At 39.2% G+C, this 22,334-nt stretch overlaps 1 protein-coding gene across 1 annotated transcript; it reads left to right on the top strand.

Moving 5' to 3' along the window:
- Positions 1-379: 379 nt before the first annotated feature.
- On the top strand, positions 380-21,694 carry LOC146392411 (protein diaphanous homolog 1-like). The gene is made up of 10 exons (XM_084947295.1): positions 380-3,829; positions 3,932-4,026; positions 4,411-4,512; positions 4,895-5,134; positions 5,537-5,666; positions 5,889-6,013; positions 6,549-6,713; positions 7,169-7,301; positions 11,212-11,301; positions 19,272-21,694. Exons 2-10 carry the CDS (start codon positions 4,018-4,020, stop codon positions 19,457-19,459), a joined length of 1,182 nt encoding a protein of 393 aa, XP_084803421.1. The 5' UTR covers positions 380-3,829; positions 3,932-4,017; the 3' UTR covers positions 19,460-21,694.
- The last annotated feature ends 640 nt before the right edge of the window (positions 21,695-22,334 follow it).

Genomic DNA, 22,334 nt, shown 5'->3' with positions numbered 1-22,334 from the left:
GAAAAGACTGAAAAGGCGATAGTAAAGAGAAGAGGCTATGCTTTGTGAGAGTGGGCTAAAGTTATTCTTTGAGTTGAAGCTAAAGGGATCAAAGTGTACTTGGTTCTTTTTCCTTTCTTTGATTCTCTCTATTCCTACTAAGCTTGATCTTTTTCCTTCATTTCATCTTTATAACTTTTGATATATATATATATATCTATCAAAACTTATATATATATATATATATATATATATATATATATATATATAAGTTTTTATTTCATCCATTCTCTCTATCCTACTCTGGTTACTCGACACCATCTCCACTACACATTTTCTCCTTTTAAGGAGTGAGGGATGAAGTAGAAGGGAATAGGAAGGGGTGGTGAAGTAGACACTCAGGTCTGCTGACTGATAACAGACTCTCCTTTGTGTAGCTCCGGTCAGACAGACACTTAGTTACATATTGACAAAGACCACAGCATGACTTGGATTCTCATGATCCTCAGTACTCTTTCTTTAGTTCCTCTCACCCCCCACCTTTCTGCCCTCCCACTTAATTAGAAACAGAAGTCAGAAATGGAAGAATGTCTTTTCATTACACATGTGTGTTTGTGCACGCGCATGCACACACATGCACACACACCACAGCTTTTCCTGGAACTCTCCCCCCTTGTCTCCCCAACAGCTGCTTGGCACTGACAGATGAGGAAAAAGCGTGTGTGTGTGTGCGCGCAATTGGTGGTAGTGTTTTGTTTCCAGAAAAGAGTCCTTCTGTGTATCATGGTTTTAACAAAAAGGCAGCTGGGACAATAAAACATGTGGATGTTAAGATGTCAGCATTCCACAACTGCGTCCATGTGGCTTGTGTATGTTTGTGTGCCTAGTCACACATGTGTGTTCTGCCCCAGTCATCTCCTTTCCTCCCCCACAATGACTAAGAGCAGCACGATGCAATGCTCCATAGCAGCCACTAGAGGTGCCATCTGCTCATAAATGAAAAGAGTGGGCTGTGTCTGTGGAAACCACAGAGCAGCCATTTTACAATGTGAACACCAGACCCCATTTTATGAATCAGCCATGATGTCAACATAGCCAGGACTGATTCTATTGGCTAGAGCGCAGCTGCCACTGAAGCACTGTAGATTTCCACATGCACAAAGACACATGCTCCCTCACTGGGTCTCTGCTGCTCCCAAAGACAGACACAGACACACACAGACAGACACACACACACACACTGACCTCGTGACATGATGCTGCTACCAGATCACTTGTCTTTTTCCAACCTCAGCTGTTTAGATTACTATCCAGAGTAATCTTCTTTGTAATATATATATATGTGTATATATATATATGTATATGTGTATGTATGTATATGTATATATGTATATGAGTGTCTATTGTACAGGTCACCATGTCAGTATTTGCATGTGCAAGGATCTCAGGGATTTGATGTTGTGCTTTAGGCATTAACTTAATTTCTTCCATTTTTAGATGGCATATCTTGAATTATTTCCTGTGACTGTCAGTTTCCTTGTTTGTCTCTCTGATGATGTGTATTTGTGTAAGCTTGCAACTTCCTTTCTTTATAACATTTCAGCTGTGACTTGCTCTTTGTGTTTGTGCAAGACAGTCATTTCCGCTCAGATGTCCTGATGGATTTTCCTATCCTGTGTGTGTCTGTGATTCCTGGCTTCCTGCTTTGGTTTCCTGGCCTCAGCAGGGACTAGTAATGAAACACTGAACATGCAGTAGTACTGCTGGTGGCAGTGAAACACACAACTGAATATACTGATATAATGCAAACTATATGAAAACACACATAAACAAACATACAAAGTCGAAGCCTAAGATACAAATGGTGGTTGACCATCAGTAGGGAGTTTCATAAAGCTGAAGCTAATACTGACAGAAACAATGGGCCTTTTTAAGGCTGCAGTAAACGGAACTGACTGTTCTGTGTATATCTGTGTGTCCTGAATGAATGGCTAAACTGAGAGATGAGGAGCTCATTAGGAGCCTGGCTCATTAACAGCCTGCTTGGCTGATAGGTGTCTCACATCGAGACAAAGCACTGTTTGACTGGACATATTGATGAGTGGACAGATGAAGGAAAGAACTGTGAAGCTGTTGTTGTCTCCATTGTCTATGTGGAGAATAGATTACAGTGCCGCTGTTTGACCAAAATCATCTTTTGCTTTTCTAATAAACTGCACTTGAAGGCAAACACTCGAGTATGATACGGTGGAATCACTGAGGAAATTAGACTGCATATACAGTAGGGGTAGGTAACTGAATGGAACTGAAAATAGATTTTACTAACACTGATGATTAAGCACACATAAGGGTCGGTCCGTATCCACATTTCTATTTCTGTTTTTGCCCTTCTACTTGCCTTCTCTGTGACATTAAAACCATAACTTTTGTCACTGCATCAGTTCATCTTTAGGCAGTTGAAGCAGGTAGTCTGCTGATGATGAAAGGTTTTTGCAGTAGCTTCTTTTTGTATAGTTTGTGTGGAGTTTTTGTATCTCAGCTTTACAAAGATGAGGCAAGGATGCAGCTATAGACGGGCTGATAAGTCTCAAATTGTGATTTAGTTGGAAAAGATAAACTCAGGGTTAAAGACCAGCATACAGCAGAAGGGAAAACCATGTATTTTATGGACTAGTTGGCAAAATAAAATGTGAGTCCCTGCAAACCAGCAAGTTTTGTAATGTATCATCTGGTATATGCAGCTGATGGTTCTGCAATGTGCATACCAAATTTAAAGCAACGTTGATGGAAAACCTCTGATGATAACACATTTATAAGACCATAACTATAGATGATTGATACATAGTCAGGTGATTTTATTGGTCTGGCTCTATGCACAGCTCTTGATTTGTCTTTTGATAAAATATCAAAAATCTATCCCAAATTTACTTCAACTCTTTTTCTGACCCACAACTGAAAATTCATTTAAACAATATAATGAGATACAGGTAGCTTATAAATATAAGTATTTAGCTTGGATCGTGACGTGCAGTAAATCGAGTACAAATGGTTAGATATTGATGGAAACAACAGTTGTGACATCCGGATCTCTGCTGACCCTAATGTGCCTGGCTATGTGTAGAGTGGGCTGCTATGTGGTCAAACCCGTGTTCATCATTCACTCCTCATTCTAATCTAGTTCACATCCTCCCCCACACTCTGACACATCCTTACAGTCGCAATCCTGACCTTGTCAAAAGAAGTTAATGAAAAATGCCTCTGCTGAGTGTGAGTGTGTGCAATAGGTGGGTGTGTTTATGTGCAGCGTGGTGAATCCAAACTTCAAATGCCTTACAGCGAACAACTGTCTGACCATATTTAAAAGGCCCACATGCTCCAGGGACATGTTTCCCCTGGTGCTACAGCCATTTCATGTTAGTTCAGTTGTACCCCAAACCACTGATGTGATATTCCTGACACCTCCATGACACCATACAGTTTGGAGAAAATGAAAAAAGTAAAAGCTGTGCCAAGTCTGTCAGTTTTTATAGCCATCACATGTGCCCTCTGTCCATCAATCTAATCCACTTCTTTCTGTCTTTTATCCCACTAATATCACTACTTTTTTCCCCCGCAGTGTTATTTCTGTTTAAGTGTACAAGTCATTTAAAATTATGAAAGATAACAAGAAGTTAATTTTGTTACAAAGGCTCCTCTTTTTGCTTTCCGTAAGTGAATATAAACTTTTCCTCGTCTCTGTCCACCTCTACAGCTAAAAAGGAGCAGGATGGTGGGGATGAAAAGAAACAGGTGCAGAAGAAGAAGGTGAAAGAGCTGAAGATTCTTGACTCAAAGTCTTCACAGAATCTCTGTAAGTCCACTATCCTGATACCACTATATTCATGACCATGCTTTTTATGCATAAAATGGGGCATAATTAAGTAAGTCATGCTTCTTGTGTTTTCTCATGAAGCTATTTTCCTGGGATCGTTCCGTATCCCTTATGAGGAGATCAAGAATGCCATCCTGCAGGTTAATGAGAAGGTCCTCACAGAGTCCATGGTTCAGGTATTGACTGAGTGTTGTTATGCATCTGTTCATTTGTATTATAAAATAAAATATAGTTATTTGATAAAAAGGATTTTCTCTTTCCTTTATTCCTATGTGTTACCTCTCATACTAGATTTATAGGTTTAATGTGTTTGACTGTCTGTAGACTGATAAGTGAAAAAATGAACTGGATGATAGTGTGTGCTTCATCTACACTTTTATTTCAGAGTGCCTGTTTTGTTAATGATTTTCAGCAAAATGACATTTTTATTTAACTTTATAAAACTTTCAGTTACCCTGAAGTCATATTAAGATCCTTATGCATAGTAAATAAAAATCCAACATTTTCAAGCTTCTTCTTGTAAGTGTCTTCCGGTATAAATTTCTCTCATTGTCACTTAGAACCTGATCAAGCAACTGCCAGGACCAGACCAGCTGGGTGTCCTGGCAGATATGAAGGATGAATACGATGACTTGGCTGAGTCTGAACAGTTTGGAGTAGTGGTAAGGAAACGTGCATATACATGTGCAAATGAAAGCGCAGGGAAAAAATAGACACTTCTCTATGATAAGATGGTTATTGTTAAATTGTCAGCTGACTTGAAGCTGACTAACCACAAATTTGTTGTGGTGTCAGTATGAGTTGTAGAAAGTGTTGAGATGGTTCGTTTTCTAAGATGGTTTGTCAGTAAATTAGACACACAGAATGTCCTCATGCTGTTAAACAAAGGAGCTTTGTTCAACTGTAGATTTCGGTAATGGATGAACTCACTGCACTTACCCATAACTGCGTGCTCTCAGACACGTGCAGACACACACACTCTCACACACTCACTGTAGCAACAAACAGGGAATGGTCTCGTATGCCCCTCTCTTGTTTTTCCAGATGTCCAGTGTGAAGCGGTTGATGCCACGGCTTCAGGCCATCTTGTTCAAGCTGCAGTTTGAGGAACAGCTGAACAACATCAAGCCAGATGTGGTGTCTGTGACAGCAGCTTGCGAAGAGCTTAGGAAAAGTGATACATTCACCAGGTTGCTGCAGATCATCCTCCTTGTTGGGAATTATATGAATTCTGGCTCTCGCAATGGAGCAGCATTCGGCTTCTCCATATCATACCTGTGCAAGGTGAAGTGAAGGGGGATCATATGGCACACACCCACAATAAAAACTGAATGAATCTACTGAAAATCCTGTATGTAACTGGAGAAATACTGACTTTTTTTTGTTGTTGTTGTTGTTTTGTCTTGTTTGGCTCTTCTTCGTCTTCTTCGTCATCATGGCTTCAGGTACAGGATATATACCGCTATTACTAGCATAAAGACTTGAGATAGTAAATTCTTCATCTTTAAATATTGCTACACTGAGTGTATAAACACTATACTGTACTTATAGTAGTACTTTTATCACATGTTTTAATAATAGAAACTGGGCAATAAAAGTCCAGTCAAAATGTACATTCAGGATTGGAAACTACTCACTTATGTTGACATTGTGTCCTTTTTTTAAATAAATCTTTCTTCTAATTAGCTTCGTGACACCAAATCAGCTGATCTGAAACAGACACTGCTCCATTTCCTTGCTGACGTGTGCCAGGAGCAGTATCCTGATGTCATGAGCTTTACAGATGAGCTCATTCATGTCGAAAAGGCCAGCAGAGGTGCGTGGGACATGTAACCCATATTATACATATTATTTTAATCTTTTAATACAGATCTTCTTTAAATAAAGTGTGCTTATATTGTTTCAGCAAATGGCACATCGTACCCGAGATCTATTTAATGCTCTTATTCACTGTATCAGTCACTTCAAGTCAATACCAATATGACAAGCTTCATCTGTGGGTGCTTAGCAATGACAACATTTTCCTTGTCCATGGCAGTTTCTGCAGAGACAGTTCAGAAGAACCTAGAAATGATGGGCCGTCAGATCAAGAGCCTGCAGAAAGATTTGGAAACCTTTCCTCCTCCACAAAATGATAAGGACCTGTTCGCGGAGAAGATGTCGATATCCTTTCTATTCAGCTATTAAATAGAATTGCTCAGTTGGCCTCATTTAGTCACTGAGTTTTTTTTTTTGTTTGTTTGTTTTTGTTTTTTTTAACTTTTATTTAACTTTTTTCCCCAACAAATACAAGACTAGTGCTGTGCAGTATTATTATTTATTACTATAAATATATGGAGAAATATATACGTTGTGCAGGATTTTGTACTGCAGTTCTTTAAATCGGTTACAAACAGAGATTTTAGATGGAAGGAGCAGGATTTTGTCCCATGCCTGTATATCTATTTCACATTTAAGCAATGTCCCCCAAGATTTTCTCAACCATGCCAGTTTATCCACAATTAGGGCATAAATCTCTGAATAAAACTTTGATACAGAATGTTTATGCTCCCTATTATCTAGAAAGAATTTCTCCAACTGTTTTTTTGTTTTTTAAAAAAAGAAATCAATGGAAATGTCATGTCGTGATGACAGTGCTTTTTGTGTGTTTTCTTGTGTTTGAATGACACTCCTGTGTACCTTAACACAATGTATTTACAGCTTTGTGAGCCATGCCCAAGAACAGTATGAGAAACTGGATCTGATGCACAAGAATATGGAAAAGCAATACAGTGATCTGGGAGACTATTTTGTCTTTGACCCGAAAAAGATCTCTGTCGAGGAATTATTTGGGGATCTCAACAACTTCAAAAACATGTTCCAGGTGTGTATGTGTAAGTCTAAACGAGTAAGGAAGTAAAAACAAGATTGTTATGGTTTTCAGTCTTTTCTTACCAACCTACAAAATGAATGTATGTATTACGAACAAAATTAAACACAAGTTCAGTTGCAAATAATGTAATGCATCAAAGGCAAATATCAAAAGGATTGACTGTACAGCTGACTGTGTTGACAAAATAATGAGTCACTCCATTATATTATCTGTTTAAACATTTGGGAGGGCTCCACCTTAGATAACTTGTTTTGCCAGTTATAAAGAATAATGGCCAGTACTGGTTTTGAAGTTTTGTGTACAAAACTTCATCCATCATATCCATCATACATGGGTTGCTTTATTCACTTTCACTCTTTCAATATATGTAAGATATTCTTAAACGATTTCTGTGTTGAATTTATGTAGCTAGAACTTGTCATATTTTCTATTTCTTTCCCCAACAGCAAGCAGTGAAGGAGAATCAGAAAAGGAAGGAGGCTGAAGAGAAGATCAAGAGGGCCAAGCTGGCGAGAGAGAAAGCAGAAAAGGAAAAAGAGGAGAAACTCAAGAAGAACCAGCTCCCTGACATCAACGCAGGTCACCTTTGCTGCATAATATATATTTATGTGCATGTCAATGAACTGGAGAGACACTTGCCACGTCTCTTCCTTTGCATTTCCCTCAGATTCCTGTTGGGGGCAGTCAGAGTCCACACATCTGTGGTGTGTGTGTGTGTGTGTGTGTGTGTGTGTGTGTGTGTGTGAGTGAAAGAGCAGCCCAGCCCATTTATTGACCAAAGTTAATCTAATGTTGATGACCTGTTTTAAAGTAAACAAGAAACAATGATGCTTCACATAAACTGAGGACAGCATTGAAGTGCCTGACCTCTTTTCACTCCTCCAGTAATCATGAAATTTTCCACCCCCAAAAGAATACAGAAATAGCTCCCAACTCTCCTTATCAGGAAAAAAAAACATGTTTCCACTCTTCTGGTAATGCTTTTACACTTTAAAAATTGCTAGTAGCATTATTGTTCCCTTTAACAAACACATGCATTCTGACTCTCTCATCCCTGTCTACACAGTAAGCACTCAAATCCTGCCTTGGAGACGCATATTTATACACAGAGACTTTTTCCCCCTCTTCTCAGTCTGTGACCTACTTTCAGTGCATTCCTCCTCTCTCTGGCTCCACTTATGTTCTGCAGAGCCCCTGCTTTTTCACTGTAGAAATGTGCTATAGCCTTGGTGCTCTAAAGAGTGTGTGTGTGTGTGTGTTACAAATGACTGTGTCATTTTGTTGTGAATGTTTTTTGTTTTGCTTTGCCCATGTGTTGAAGAAACATTATGCTGGCCAAAATATGTGTGTGTCTGCTTTTCAAACTCTTACAAAGAGTTTTTCTGGGCTTTATTCTAGTAGTGCATGTTCCAGCTGGCTTCTTTTCTCTTCTCCCCTTCTTGCTTTTATTTTACCACTGCCAGGTTTTCCCCTTTAGCTCCCCTTTTGTATGAAGTTCATTTAAAGGGCAGTTCAAGCCACCAAGACTCCATTTAGAAAATTCTGCCTCAGTGTTTAAAGTATGAAAGATATATAATAGAAAGTAAAGTTTCATGTTCAGCCTCTCGAGACGTGCACACATGGAACATAATAGTGCCTCAAAGATTAGTGTCTCTGTGCACACATTTAGTGGACAGTGATCATTTACATACAGGTGGCATATTTGACTGTCCTGTAGCCTGGAGTCCTTCTACACCCCCTATTTGAATTTAACCACACACAAATTTGGCAAACACACCCACCTGGTCTTTGTTCTGTATTTGTTTATAACCCTCATACTGGCTGCTATACAATGGCTGTTTTCAGCAGCTGTGCTTTCACACGCTGACATGTTCCTGGTTCCCTTTTTTCTGTCTCGCACGAATCTACTTGCATAACCTTACTATCTCATGAATTCTCTGAATGTTCCTTTGACTTTCTGTCTCTGTAAACATATAATACCAGTTGTTGGTTAAACCCTGGAAGGTCAGTGTGTGTTTGCAGTTTGTGGCCTTGCCATTCCCATGTGAGTCAGAGACTTAGTGGAGTCTCAGTTTGCACATATTCTAAGCATGTGATGCTAGTTACTGTGTATAAATCATTTTGAGGTTCTTTGGAAATCATTACATGTTGTCGTTTTTATAATTGACTCATTAAGTGCTTTGACTTGCCTTTTCTGACTCGCATAGAAAATATAAATTTTTGTTGCCACACCCAGTACTTGACATTCCAAGCTTTTTAGATTTTTGCTCTAATTTTATCTGTTAAATACAGTCTACTACTATCCCTGGGCCATCTTTGGCTATACACCAAAGCTTGCTGCTACTATTCCTTATTTCTACAGCTAGGTGTCAGTACAGTCTGTAAAAGAATACCTGAGACCATTTTTATCTATGTGGCAAAGGGTGTTTGCATGTCTGGTTTATCCTCACATAGATGCTTGTATGGGAACTACCACTGGGAGTGCCCGTGCTCCACACAGAGAGCAAGTGAGGGAACAGTAGTGTGGGGGAGGGTAGAGGAAGGAGGATAGTAGGGCAGCAGATGCTCTGGTGGGGATTAGACTGCTGTTGTCTCTTTGAAAATGGGGTTAGAAGAGAAAGGCGCAAGCCACAAGAGGGGATGAGACAGGATAAGCCTGAGTTGCCTGATGTCTTCACTGCAGGTGACTGTGAAAAATGGAGAGAATCATGGCACATTAGAAAAACATTAGAAAAAAGATCTCTCCACTCACTGATTTTCTTTATCATGCTGTCATCTGCGCGTGTTTATCATCAACAGCTAAATTTTTCCAATTCTATTTTCATTTGTTGTTGTGTGAACATCCATTAGGGGTGCTATTGATCTACACAAGATTATATGCTGTGGTGACGGAGCTGTATATTTGTGTGTGTGTGTGTGTGGGAGAGAGATGTGTCAGAGCGTGCGCGCATTTATTGCAAATCGGATCCAAAGAGACATCTTTAAGAGCTTACGGTCTAATGCCATTGCCCTAATTAATCCATCTTATGTTCTTACATGCTTTAGTCAGTAACTTACTGTTTGTGTCAAGCTCTAAATATGTGTGTATTCCTTCTGCTTCTTATGGTCAGTAGTATTATTGAATCTTATATTTTTTTTAGGCTTATTTCAATGTATGGTAATTAGTTAATTGACTTTCAGTACCAATGAAAACCAGTGTCTTGTGTTTCCCCTTTATGTCCTGTCCCTTATTGCTAACAAAGTAAACTTGTAAAACTGCTTTTTGATTTAAGTGTTGCTCAATACTATTGAGAGCACAGGCCCCTAGGCCTGTAAGCTGAATCTTCATTAGTTCAGTAATATGTTTTATACACAGCTAGGTCATTGTTTGGTCCTTCAGTGCCTTCAATGCAGTGTTCCAAAACACATTTGTGTGTTTGTGTGCTTGCAAGCATGTTTTAAGCCAGCCATGTGATTGACACAAGCGGAAATTTGCCAGATGTGTTTCCCTTGAAGAAGAAAAATCTCTGATTTTGATCCCAGTGTGCAGTTCTAGGACATGGACATTAAGGGGTGTATATGAGCCACGGTAGTCTTGGGATATGTGTAAGAGAGACTTTCTCTGACGTGACAGGCGAGACCATAGGCCATCTGCTTCATGGCTTACTGCAGGATTAAATATTGTGCGTGTGAGCAGAGCTGTGTGCTGTGTTTGGATGTGGGGGTTGGGGAACAAACAGGGAGACAGCATAAACCTTTAACCCCCAACCCTGCTGGCCCTTCCCCAGACCCCTCTGTCTCCATTCAGGTTCAAACAAAAATAATTAAAGCCATCTGCGTGAGTGCTGAGCCATGCCACTGAATGTTGCCCACAAAATAGTCAAAGTAGTACTCTCACATGCTGCTTTGAGATTGGGCATCCTGCCTGGTTTAACCCACCTTCTTTTATTTATTGCCACCTGACACTGAAGCTCTGTTGAAAATGTAGCTGTAAACAAAAAGAGACCACCCATGTAAGCTGTACCTGTAAACTTATACAGATAAAAGGTTAATTTCCAGTTTGTACCAGTTTAACTGGAAGCCACAATTATGCATTCATCCTGTTTATGTGGATTTGGTTTCAGCGGCTGTTTTTCCAATAAGTGTGGGCTTGTGTATATCTGAAGCTATCTCCCTGAAAATGCATAGTGTAGCCCCTAGCTGTGGAAGTAGCTGAAGTAGGTCACTGCTTATCTGGGTTAATGTAGCTAATTTAACAAAATAGCCACATGGCTGGTGAAGATCCACACTGTGTATAGTGCTATATTAGAAAAACAGAAAACTGTGTAAAAGCACCAGTCTCTCTCTCTCCTGTTGTTAGAAGGCTAGTATTGATTAAAAATAATAACCCTGTTATAATGGAGCTGTATGTGTGTGTCATGCATAGAAGTTAAAGTGCTTCATTACGTATTAATACTGATCTATCATTTCTTGATTTATTACTGATTATGTTTTTTGATGGTGTTTACAGAGGGTGATGAAACTGGTATCATGGATGGCCTGTTGGAGGCGCTGCAGTCCGGTGCTGCTTTCAGGAGAAAGAGAGGACCACGTCAAGCAGGTACTCACACACAAGCAAAACAGTAAATCTTCACAAAACATGCATATGTTTCCACGTTTCATGCGTTACTTGCTTTACAGATTTCAGTTTACTTCCACAGATATATAAGACTCATTTATTCTATCTCACTTTCTATTCTGTCTCCAATCTTCTCTCAACACAACAACAGATTTGTTTATGTTCCTTTGCCTTTGTTCCATCTGTTGCTCTGCTCACAGGCTGAGTTGTGGTAATATTCTTTCACCATGGTTATAGGGGCAAAGCCAATGCAATCAGAGGCTGGCACAACAATAAAAGAAGAGGGAGCGTGCCAAGGGTGGGTGTGGACAGTAGGATACTTTAGGGAGAAACAACTGCTGAGGGTGTGGTGGTAGAGCAGGAAAATATGATAAATAATGAATGTAGGAGGGGGATGAAACCAGCCCGTAGGCAGAAAGTTTGTTAACGTGAGTGGGCAATACAAAAGTTGTGGTAAGTTATTGTCGGCAAAAGTATGAGGACATAGGTGCCTTTAGCAACTTCAAGTCAAGATATGTTTTGCTCTTTGTCATTTTGAGATTGAACTCCATTTACACCAAAGGATTTATGAGCAGAGTTGGCCCACATAGTCATTACAAAATACCAATAGTTTTACAATTTCACACTAAAAGAGAAAATGTAAAAGTTTACATTATTTTAGCCTTGGTGCTCTCAATTTCATTGACTTATTAGACATTGAAGTACTTTCTCCCACCTTCCTATTTTGTTTGCCATTCTGTGGCTTGTATGGCCTAGTAAAATCATGCAAATGAAAGTGAGGCAGCAGGAACTGTTAGTATAGTAACTTTGTAACATGATTCCTGGTTGTGAGTGGGAAAGTGTCCCGCTGCCCATTAGCTAAGAAAGAGAAAACTCTAGAGAGACCCTGTGTGTGTGTGTGTGTGTGTGTGTGTGTGTGTGTGTGTTTTTGTTCACATGCACTCTTGTGTGGGTTCAGTTTTCGCACATAAGCAGGGTTGTGGAAGAGTTTGTGCAACCCGATCCCTTTCACAATAGAAGCCAGATGTGAAGCACTGGTCCTGAATTGCACTAAGACCCAGAAGGTAGACCCTGCTCATTTTCTTTCTACTAATCTGTTGGGGTTTTTTTTTTTTTTTTTATACGACTCTTTCAATTCTTTATTTTGGACTCAGAATTGATAATCTTTGAAAACTTTTGGGTTCTTTTTGGACCCCACTTCCATCTGTAAAAACTGGTGGACCTTCAGTGTATGTTAAACCAAAACATTCTTTAATTTCCTCCAGACATTTTGTTTGTGAAAAGTAGAACAGATAAACATCCCTGGGGCTGAGCTGTTCCTTGTAGAAATCCTAAATTTTGTGACTGTTCCATGTCACCACAGTGCTAAATTGGACTGCCAGGGAAAAAAGATCTGAAGTCAGGCAGATCCAGCCTCCCTAAGTCTTACTTACAATGAGAATAGCTTTTTCAAATAAATACGGTTATAGATATTTGTCCCTTATTTTTTTATCTGTTGTTACTCTCTCTTTTTTTCCACATCTCAGTTACCTCTCAGATGTAATTTTCAGACTAAAAGGGGGAAAAAAGCAGAAAAACAAATAAAGTAACAAATAGCTCAGGCTCATCACCACTAAACTGGCTGAGACAGAAGTGAAAATTAAAATGAAGGGAGAAGCAGGAGCAGGGAAGAAAGAATGGGGCCCACTTGAGGGCTCAGTCAGTCATCCATAATGCTGTTGGGCCACCTCACACTCCCAACAGGAAATACCTGAACATGAGTATGTGAAAGAAAGGGAGGGAAAGAGCTTTCCTCCCTGCACATACTTCTGTGGTAGGAGATTGTCGGAAAATATAAGTGGCTGGATATATCACATCTCTGCTTAGTCCCTCCTCCCTGTCTCCTCTCTTACCCCATGGTGTCATTTCTGTTTTTGTTTTGCCAAAGTTCAGGCTTTTCCATGGAGAATGTGGAGGGTGTGAAGCAGTGCTGTTTTTTTTTTTTTTTTTTTTTTTTTTTTGGTGGCATTCTTATCCTTGTTAGTTTTTCCTGACTGATATTTAAAGGTTTCTCCTTTCCACTATGCCCACTTTGCTTCTTAATGCCAAGAAGAGCCTTGAGTCTTTCACCTACACAGCACGAAGTGTATGTGTTTGCACACATGTTTGACTAGCCAGTTGAGTCATAAGTCTTAATTTAGTAAAGCTGAAGTAGGAGGCACATCCTGACTCTGGCTCAACATATCTGGCACCAGTGAAGCCACAGGCAGCCTTACAGAGCAGGGAAAAAATATTGTATGTATGTATAACCCCTTCACAGATGTTATGTATAATGTCATATGTGTTTAAAAAATGTTGCACACAGGGTATATTGAAAAAACATAAATACAAGTCAGAGTACAAGTACATTTTTTGTCTCTGTTATGTAGTAACACATCACTAAGGAAACACAGTTCTGGGAAAAGGTCATTCATAATCTTATCACAGGGAGATAATGTGAGGTAGATGCATCTAAGACTGTAAAGACTCATAAAAGTGGCATCATTGAGTTTCTCAAATCCCCCATCCTTTCTTGTTTTGACATTTATTAACAAATACCAGTAGGTGGGGCACTTGGTTGCAGGTTTTGCCTCCATGTATTTTCTTTTCCTTGCAGTTAAAGCACAAATAGTGTTATTACAGATCCGATGCTATGAAGTGGGTCCAATCATTAATGCCCTTTAAAGTATTTTCTCTTAGGTTATAAAATATAGTCACAATGAAGCCCAACATTAAAACCCTAAAAAGGAGTTCCTGCTGCAACACACCCTGATTTCATAATTTTGTTGAATGAGAAACAGTGACTGAGGCAAAGCAAACTTGATTAGCTTAACACTGAAAAGTGATAATTAAAGCCACAATAAATAAGACAAAATACATGTATGTGTCTACTCACTTTCAGTCTAAATATGCTACTAATACTGAAGTTTTTACTGTTTGTTTATATTGTTTTATATATACATTATATTCTTCTTGACAGATGTAGCCCTCATCTGCAGATAGACTTAAGATGGTGCATTGATTGCTCTTCATTAAACAAAATAAAATATGTAATGGGGCTGTAAGTCATTCAGGCTTGTTTACAGTCATAACACAAGCCACTGTAGTCTAATGATATTTACTTATCTATACTCATGTCTAGACTTCCATCTTTCCTCTTGAATAAAAGTAACTGCTCCCAGTCTAACATTATTGGTTCAGTTTCAGTCATTACTGTTGCAGGTACAGAAAGAATTTCAACATAGCAGTGTAGAAACCCTACAGCCAGCCTACTGAAGTTATTTATCTGTTTTGCAGATAATAGAGAAAAATGTTTGGGTTTTGTGAAAAGTACATTTAAGACTGTCTCATTAGACCAGAGGTGTTGTTTATAGATCATAGTTGAAAATGTGGCAACAACACCACACACTCTTTGCAGTTCATATTATATGTATACAAGTGATATCCTGTTGTAAAATGATTTATAACCTGTGTAACAACACTAAAGGTCCTTTACTTTCCATCTTAACTTCTTACTCTTACTCTCCAAAACATACTCTTTTTACACAAGACAGGCTTTATTTGATTTAAGTAGATTTATTATTACATTATTTTAATTTGCATCACATTAGACAGCATGATAAATTTAGCAAAAATATTTGCATGCTTTTATAGCCTTCTTACACACACACACACACACACAGAACAAAGATTTATACTTATATAACAATATTTAGTTGAAATACAACAGTGCTCAAATGTTATTTTTGTTTACTGTTTTTGTCTGTGGAGCTGTTGATTGATTGCTATTGTGGAGACCTTCCTCCCTTCTCTCCTCTTTGTTTCCTACCCTTACAGCTGCTGCAACTGTAGACGTCACGAACTCAGTTTTAAAAGATTACTAAGGGGACGTATTGAGTGTGTTGTCACGCTCATTTTTTCACAGCGTGACTGAATGGGTAGCCACGAGGCTGTGGAAGCTATAAAACTCATCACCTTTGACCTGCACCTCAGCTCACTTTGTCCATGTGGGAGTGTTGGCTGCGTAGAATGAGAAGACTGTATGGGGGATCCTCAGCTGTCTGCCCTCCGCCTGTCTATCCCCTTCTTAAACACAGACAAAAAACACACACACACCAGATGCTCGCATGCCAACAAAGGCACACATGGATGTTTGCATACCAATACATGCACTCAAACTGGCAAATTTCATTCCAGAAGACAGACAGACTTTCATCTAGCACTATCAGTGTTTTGGTTTGAGCTTTAGATTGTTAGCTCAGCGTCTGTCTGTTACTTTGCAGAAACGTAGACAGCTTGGATGCATCGGGCTAATTTCGTTGTGTTCAGAGCCATTAAGTAGAGGAATGACGTGTCTATGAGCACACAAGAAACCCATCTGCTGGGTCATGACCTCTGCTAGAGCAACCAATCATAGTAGCAACTAGCTGACAAAGCACCAATCACAACAGAGAGACAGACATAAAGGGCTTAGCAACAATAGAGGCACACGCCAGCTCTGCAGACGGTCCACTCCTACTAAAACAGAAAAATACCCCTTCACAGATGTTCACAAACACACACGCAGTCCTGCCAGTGAGACAATTTAGAACAATGGGAGGGTGCTCATCAATGTCAAGCCATAACTAGAAAACTGGTGAGGTCACATGCTTGCTTAATACCCACTGAGGCAATAAAGGTCGACCACGCCAGTATGCACCAGTTGACAGTGACCTAAAATTCAAGCTTATGCATCAATACTTAACCCACAGCCACTAGTGGTGTCAGATGACGTCACTTTTCCCACAGTACTTTATTGCAGAGCAGCGCTGTGTTACACAGTGCAACCTGAGGAGGGCGATACAAGTCCCTGCTAAATTGGAGAAACTGATGGAGGTCCAGTCTGCATCTGCAAACACACTCATCCTATATGTGGCACCATGTTGTGTTGTGACTGTGGTTTTTCTCAAGATTCTATACAGTCAACAAAGGGCGTGAAGATGGCTGCTTCCTTGTAATACCGCCATATGGATTTCATACTCATTATAGTGGGGTAGTTAAATCTGTGATGAGAGATAAGGGTGAGGTTTTTACCTTAACAAAAGAGCTAAGCTAGTTCTTGTTACAGTCTCCTCTCCATCTGTCCTACACTTGCCCGTCTGCAAATCCTCTCATCACTTTCCTTCCTGTTTCTCTATTTTCCCCTCATAAAGGCAGCAGTATGCACTGTACAACAAAGCATTCTTATGTTAATCAGGTAGTCATTATTAAGACTCCTGCGGTGTAATTTGTTACAGATGATCTTTCACTATGCTTTTTGTGCCACTGACCAACCTCCTGTGTGCAAACACACAAATTCAATCTCACACTCATCAGTAAATAAACCCCAAAACAGTCTTTGTGTAAGTCCTGATATCTCATTTCCTGTTGTAACAACCAGCCCTCATAACAGTTACATGGATCATTTAGTCAATATCAGATCTAGTATGTTTATGCAACACACATGCTGAAAACTTCCTGTTTGTTTATAACGGCATTTGGTGAAGGACTGTTGCATTTCTGAAAAGTATGAAGGCTTGCGAGAGATTTTAACTCTTTGATACGTTTCAGGATCAAAAAAAATGCTGCATGTTTTCTCTCAGGCTTGAAACAGCTCCTTCCAGTGATCTATGAGATATCTAACAGCTGTTTTCACAGTATTAATCTTTACACATGAAATCAGTTGTTTGCTTTTCATTTGTTGAATGTGATTGGTCAGGGAGAATTGAATATATCTTTGTGTAGTTTGGATCTGAAAGCTTTAAACAGTAAGATCTTTTCACTTTGCCTAAATATGCAAATCTGTGTCGAGATGTATCTGTAGTTTTTACTTTATACATCTTTATTACTTTATGTGGCAGAAATATTTGCATGTTATGCCATATTGGACCATTTCATAAACAAAAACATCCATCATGGAAATCTGGTTGAGAAAAAAAAATCGTGTGTTGATTTTCTTTTGGCTCTGGGTAAAACCAGAGTAGCACCAGAAGTTCTTCTAAGCAGTGTTCAGTGGGAAGAAAGGGATACCCACTAAACTCATTAGGTTTGGGTTATAATTGAAAACATTTCAATATATCATGTAGATTGCCAGCCTTTATTACTTGTGTTTATGTTATATTTAAAAATACTTTGATGTTCTTTTTAAAACTTCAGTCTGTTCATGTATTCACTCCTTACACATATTAGTTCACACATGTTAACTATGTTTAAATGTAGTTAGCTTCAGAGTTTCTTCTCCATACTTCAATCAGTAGGTTTCTGTCTACATTCATATTTTCTCATCCTGCTTCCAATGTAACAACCTTCTCATCCTGACTTGTATCGCCTCTTCTCTGTCTTCTCTCTCAAGAGGGAAGTGGAGGAGGATGAGAGAGGCAAGGAGCTAGGTCTGACAGCCTTTGAAGAGGCTTTTCTCTGTAGGCTGGAATTTTTAGGACAAGCTCAGCACAGGAGACACACACACACACACACACACACACACTCTCTGTTTCTGGATCATTTGCATAATTTCTAATTAGTAAGTTTATAAGTGAGGGACAAAAATAGAGACGGAGGAAGTATGAAAGTACACTGAGGAGAAGATAAAGTGCACCCATGTACCGGTGTTTATGACAGGGGAGTAATCTCTCATAGGAAAGGGTGTAAGGTGATAATTTGATATACTAGCTGTCTGTGTGCTGCTCAGACCAGCTGAGACTCACAAAGAAGACAAGTCGAGCCTAAATCTACAAATACTCCTTCTCCTCTTTCTCCCCAGACTCAATTGTGTCTTTGTCACAACTAGTGCTGGAGACCTGCTTGGTAACTTTGTGTGTGTGTGTTTTTGTGGTGCTTTTTTGTTCTACTCCTGTGAGAACCATACAACAAGTCTCGATATGTTGTATGTGCTACCATGATTAATTTGCATGTGTGTGTCTGTTGGTGTGCTGGGTTAATCTGCATTTTTTTTTCTCCTCGACATTACATTCACGTGTGCATTTACTGATGTTTTTTGAGGATTGGAGTTTCTGAATAAACATCAAGCATAAAATAACAGCAAACACAATCTCCCACTGACCTATATAATTCAAAATGGCTGCTGCTGCACAGCTGTCCTCCCACACATGAGAGTGAGGAGTGTTAAAGGATGGAGTGAGGGAATGAGAAATGAAGCCAGGCTGCTGCTGGTGCCTGTGTGGGAGGAAAGGGAAAGACGGTAAGCAGGTAGAAGAATAAAAACGAAAGCATCCTCAGGGCACGATCTGTCGCGCTTGTTCTGTTTCTCTGTCTGTCCATGTGTATCTAATCTCTTCTCTCTGCTTCCAGTATTCCTCATGTATATAAATAATATATACATAACTTCCTATTTGTGTCACTTCAAGTCCTCCCCTTGCAGCTTTTCCTCATCTGACTCAGTTCCTTCTTCTCCGTCTCATTTTCATTCATCCCTGCCTCTTTAATCTTCCCACAGTATGAATCATCCCGTTTTTCATGGTGTCTTACCCCTTTTTACTCTCCCCTCCTCATTTTACACACACATTCTCCATTTCTGCATTTCATCATCCCGCTTTTCCTTCCTCCATACATTTCTACACTTCTTTCTCCAGTTTTTCACTGCTTAAGACCATGTTGTGCGTAATCTGACATTAGAAGTGAGTTGCTCCAAATATGACGCTAATCCACATACATGCACAGCCCCACTACTCGTGTGTAGGTTATTATAGGTACATACTTGTGAATGCGTTTGCATCTTAGTGGCTGGTTTGTTAACTAAAATAAAGCATTATATTTGAATTGCAGAATGGTTGCCGATTTCATCATAGTATTTATCTGATATGTCACCTCATGGCATGCGCTGATGTTTCTTATGGGTTTGGTATGATTAAAAATGATGTCTGACTTTGTTGCGCTCTTTGTTTCTTTGTTCTTGTCAGCCAACCACCGACGAGCTGGAAATGTGGTGACCAACATTCTGGCCAAAGAGCTGATGCAGGAAGATAAGCCTTCATCGAGTAAACCTTCTGCAAAAAAGTTTAAGTCAGATGATAAAGTGGAGCCAAAACTAGAAGAAGCAGAGTCATTAGAGGACTTGCTTGAATCTGCGACTTCTCGGTCTAATTAGGTACCCAGGTAGAAGTTTGTGTTTTTTTTTGTTTTTTGTTTTTTTCTTTTTCTTTGTTTTGTTTTGATTTTTTTTTTTTTTTTACCCATACAGCCAGCCTATCTAAAGTCAGATTTATCTTTCTTAGGCATTCCAGGGGCCAGTAATCATCTGCTATTAGTTTACTGAATAAAGGCCTGCTTTCTTTTCCATAAATGTCTTAAAAGGACCGTCTTTTAAAATAACATTATTTTTTGAGACGACAGAGAGATGCAGAACTTAAGGGCGGGGCTCTCACCTCATTTTCAACCTTTGCATGGTCTTCACCAGCCTTGAGAACTCTGACACTGTCATAAAGATTGAATTGCTTTTTCCATCACATGCACATAAGGTGTTCATGTTTTTTTTTTTTTTTTCTGTTTCTCTTTATTTCTACATCACTCGGTTCACCTGTCACTCAAAGGGCATCTTTAGCCATTCCAAAGACTTACTCAGGAGGATCCACTTGTTTCTTTTATCTTTTTTCCCCTTCTTTTTTTAGTTATTCCCAGATTTAGACTGAGAATGTGTGGATTTTGGCACATCCTGCATCATCTTGTCAGGATGTTCCAGCCAAGACCACTTTGCTGTTTGTTTTTTGTTGATGTTTTCTGTTTTTAAAGAGATGAAACAATTTTCTTTGTAATTATTTGATATTCTGTATGTTACTGCTTGTAATCATTTTACTGTATTATTCAAAGTGCCAACTGATAGAAATCCAGTCTTATCACTTCACTTCTTGGTTTAATCCAGTCACAGTTTGCACTGGTCCTGCCTGACACCTCATCAACAGCAGTTATCACCTGGGTTAATATTTCAGCATGTTCTTTAGCGAGAAAGGGCATAGCGCACCGGTGTCCGTGTGATTAAAGGGAGGGATTCATTATATAAACTTGTCTGTTACCATATGTGCCCATATCATTTATATGAAACATGAACATGATTATTCACACAAAATCTAAAGGCTGTTCTTCCACAGAGTCCAACCAAAACAAATATCGCTTTTTCAGAGGGTGTTTCCATACACACCCAGCCTGAGCAGTTCACATGCCTGTGTGTTTATATATGAAAAAGTCTGTGTGAAGTAGCTGCCTATATTTAGTCAGTTTCCTTCATGTGTGTGTTTGTGCTTGTAAGTTTGTATGTACTGTCATCTGTAATTACTGTACGGTACCGACCATGCTGTCATAAATGCTAGGTTTCATGAACAGCATTTTGGTCTTTCTGCTGAAGATAAAGCATACTGGAAAACTGCCCAAAAACTGCTGAGATATACGTGTGTGCGTGCATGCGTGCACGCTTGTTTCCCTCCCACTGAACTGCAGCAGTAGTTTTTGAATGTCTGGCCCCGTTTCTATTTGTTTTCAGCCATCAGCATACATGTTGCCATGATGTTGTGGTGTACTATTTGACAGGAATCTGGTGAGATGATGTAAGCTGCTCCATGCAATATTTATTACTATGCAAGCACATTATTGTAGCGCGCTCCCCAGACGTGATACCTAGTCAGTCTCAGGATGTACAAACCGCTGGCACACCTCGCACACTCTTGAATAAACCTGCTGGTTCAAGGTCAGTGCTTCATGGCAGTGATGACTGAGAAAAATCCTTTTAGCTCCAAAACTTCATGACATCACTAGCATCGTTATTCCATCTTCCTATAAGAATGTGCCGTCTTTGGACAAAATGATAATTAAACACAATAAAAGGAAATAAGATGAAGCACTGGAGCACCTCCAGTGATGGTGCGTCATTTTTTTTTATCAAATAACACTGAGAATAACAAATAGTTTGTTGCGCCTCATCTCAAGCACAAATATGTTGTAGCTGTATTTAAATGGTTGACACGGTTGCTGTTTTATGTCTGCAATCTTTTGCCCATGACTTCAAGTGCATACCTGTAGATTGATTGTGTGTAATGCACCCTGTAAAACAAATGTTTTTGAAGTGAGGAGCAAGGGAAAACTAGAGGTAAACGATGTCACTGGAATATTTTTGCAAATTTGAGTTCTTCCTTTTCTCAACGAGTCTTTTTTTTCTTTTTTTTTCTTCTTCTTCTTTTTTTTTTTTTTAGATATTGTTTACTATGTGAATTTTAAACGATTGATTATTTTAATGTAATTTTTTTTTCCCCAGAGATTTCTGTATGGCTATATAACAATGCACCCAGTTGTCCTGTTTGTTACACTGAACTATTATTAAAAATGTCTTAAGTAATTTATCGGTGTGTGTGTGTGTGTGTGTGTGTCCTTTTTTTTTTCTTTTTTTTTTTTTCTCATTATGTCGTTCGTGTAATTTCCAGCTTGGTTCTATTCCTGTATGATTGCCAAAGTAAACTCTCTTCGGTGCACTTTGGCTGATGTTACTTTATCTCCTCCGCTCCTCCCCTCTCCTCCTGATGTAAACACATTGTGCAGTAAAGCATCAGACAGGCACTGCACTCTGGTACTGCAATTTTATTGCCAAAAAGCAGCAAAAGAATGAATAAACAGTGGAGTTAGTTATTTTTACAGACAAGTCCCAGGATTTTCCATGGCTTCAGGGTTTCCACAAAAGCTTTCCAACAGTATTCTGCTAAAATTGCCAGTACATGGCAAGATCTCTGTGCGTGTCTTAAAGATGCAGAGGACAGTTGATGTCATGTTTTTTGTTTTTTTGGAGGGGGAGGGGGGTCCCTTTTTGCACCCTGTTTTTATTTGTGTTTTGACCCGCGTGGTGCTGTCAGTAATGGAAGTTATGCTGCAGGAACAGAGTATTCTTTTTTTCTGTTCATTCACATGTTAAGGTTTTATTCCACCACAATGCAGCTTAAATTGAATCATTTAGTCCTATTTATCATTTATCAGACTTTATACAA

This window comes from Perissodus microlepis, chromosome 2 (assembly GCF_051167445.1).
Source record: "Perissodus microlepis isolate ML-2025 ecotype Zambia chromosome 2, ASM5116744v1, whole genome shotgun sequence".
In the NCBI taxonomy this organism is placed as follows: Eukaryota; Metazoa; Chordata; class Actinopteri; order Cichliformes; family Cichlidae; genus Perissodus; species Perissodus microlepis.
Note: the sequence above shows the minus strand (reverse complement) of the source record. Positions and strands in the feature narration are given on the sequence as shown.

What these genes read in the sequence shown, in the direction of transcription:
- LOC146392411 (XM_084947295.1), top strand. An exon ending in CCATATCATACCTGTGCAAG is followed by an intron (nt 5,135 to 5,536) that starts GTGAAGTGAAGG and finishes TCTTCTAATTAG; the next exon opens with CTTCGTGACACCAAATCAGC. An exon ending in TGTCGAAAAGGCCAGCAGAG is followed by an intron (nt 5,667 to 5,888) that starts GTGCGTGGGACA and finishes TGTCCATGGCAG; the next exon opens with TTTCTGCAGAGACAGTTCAG.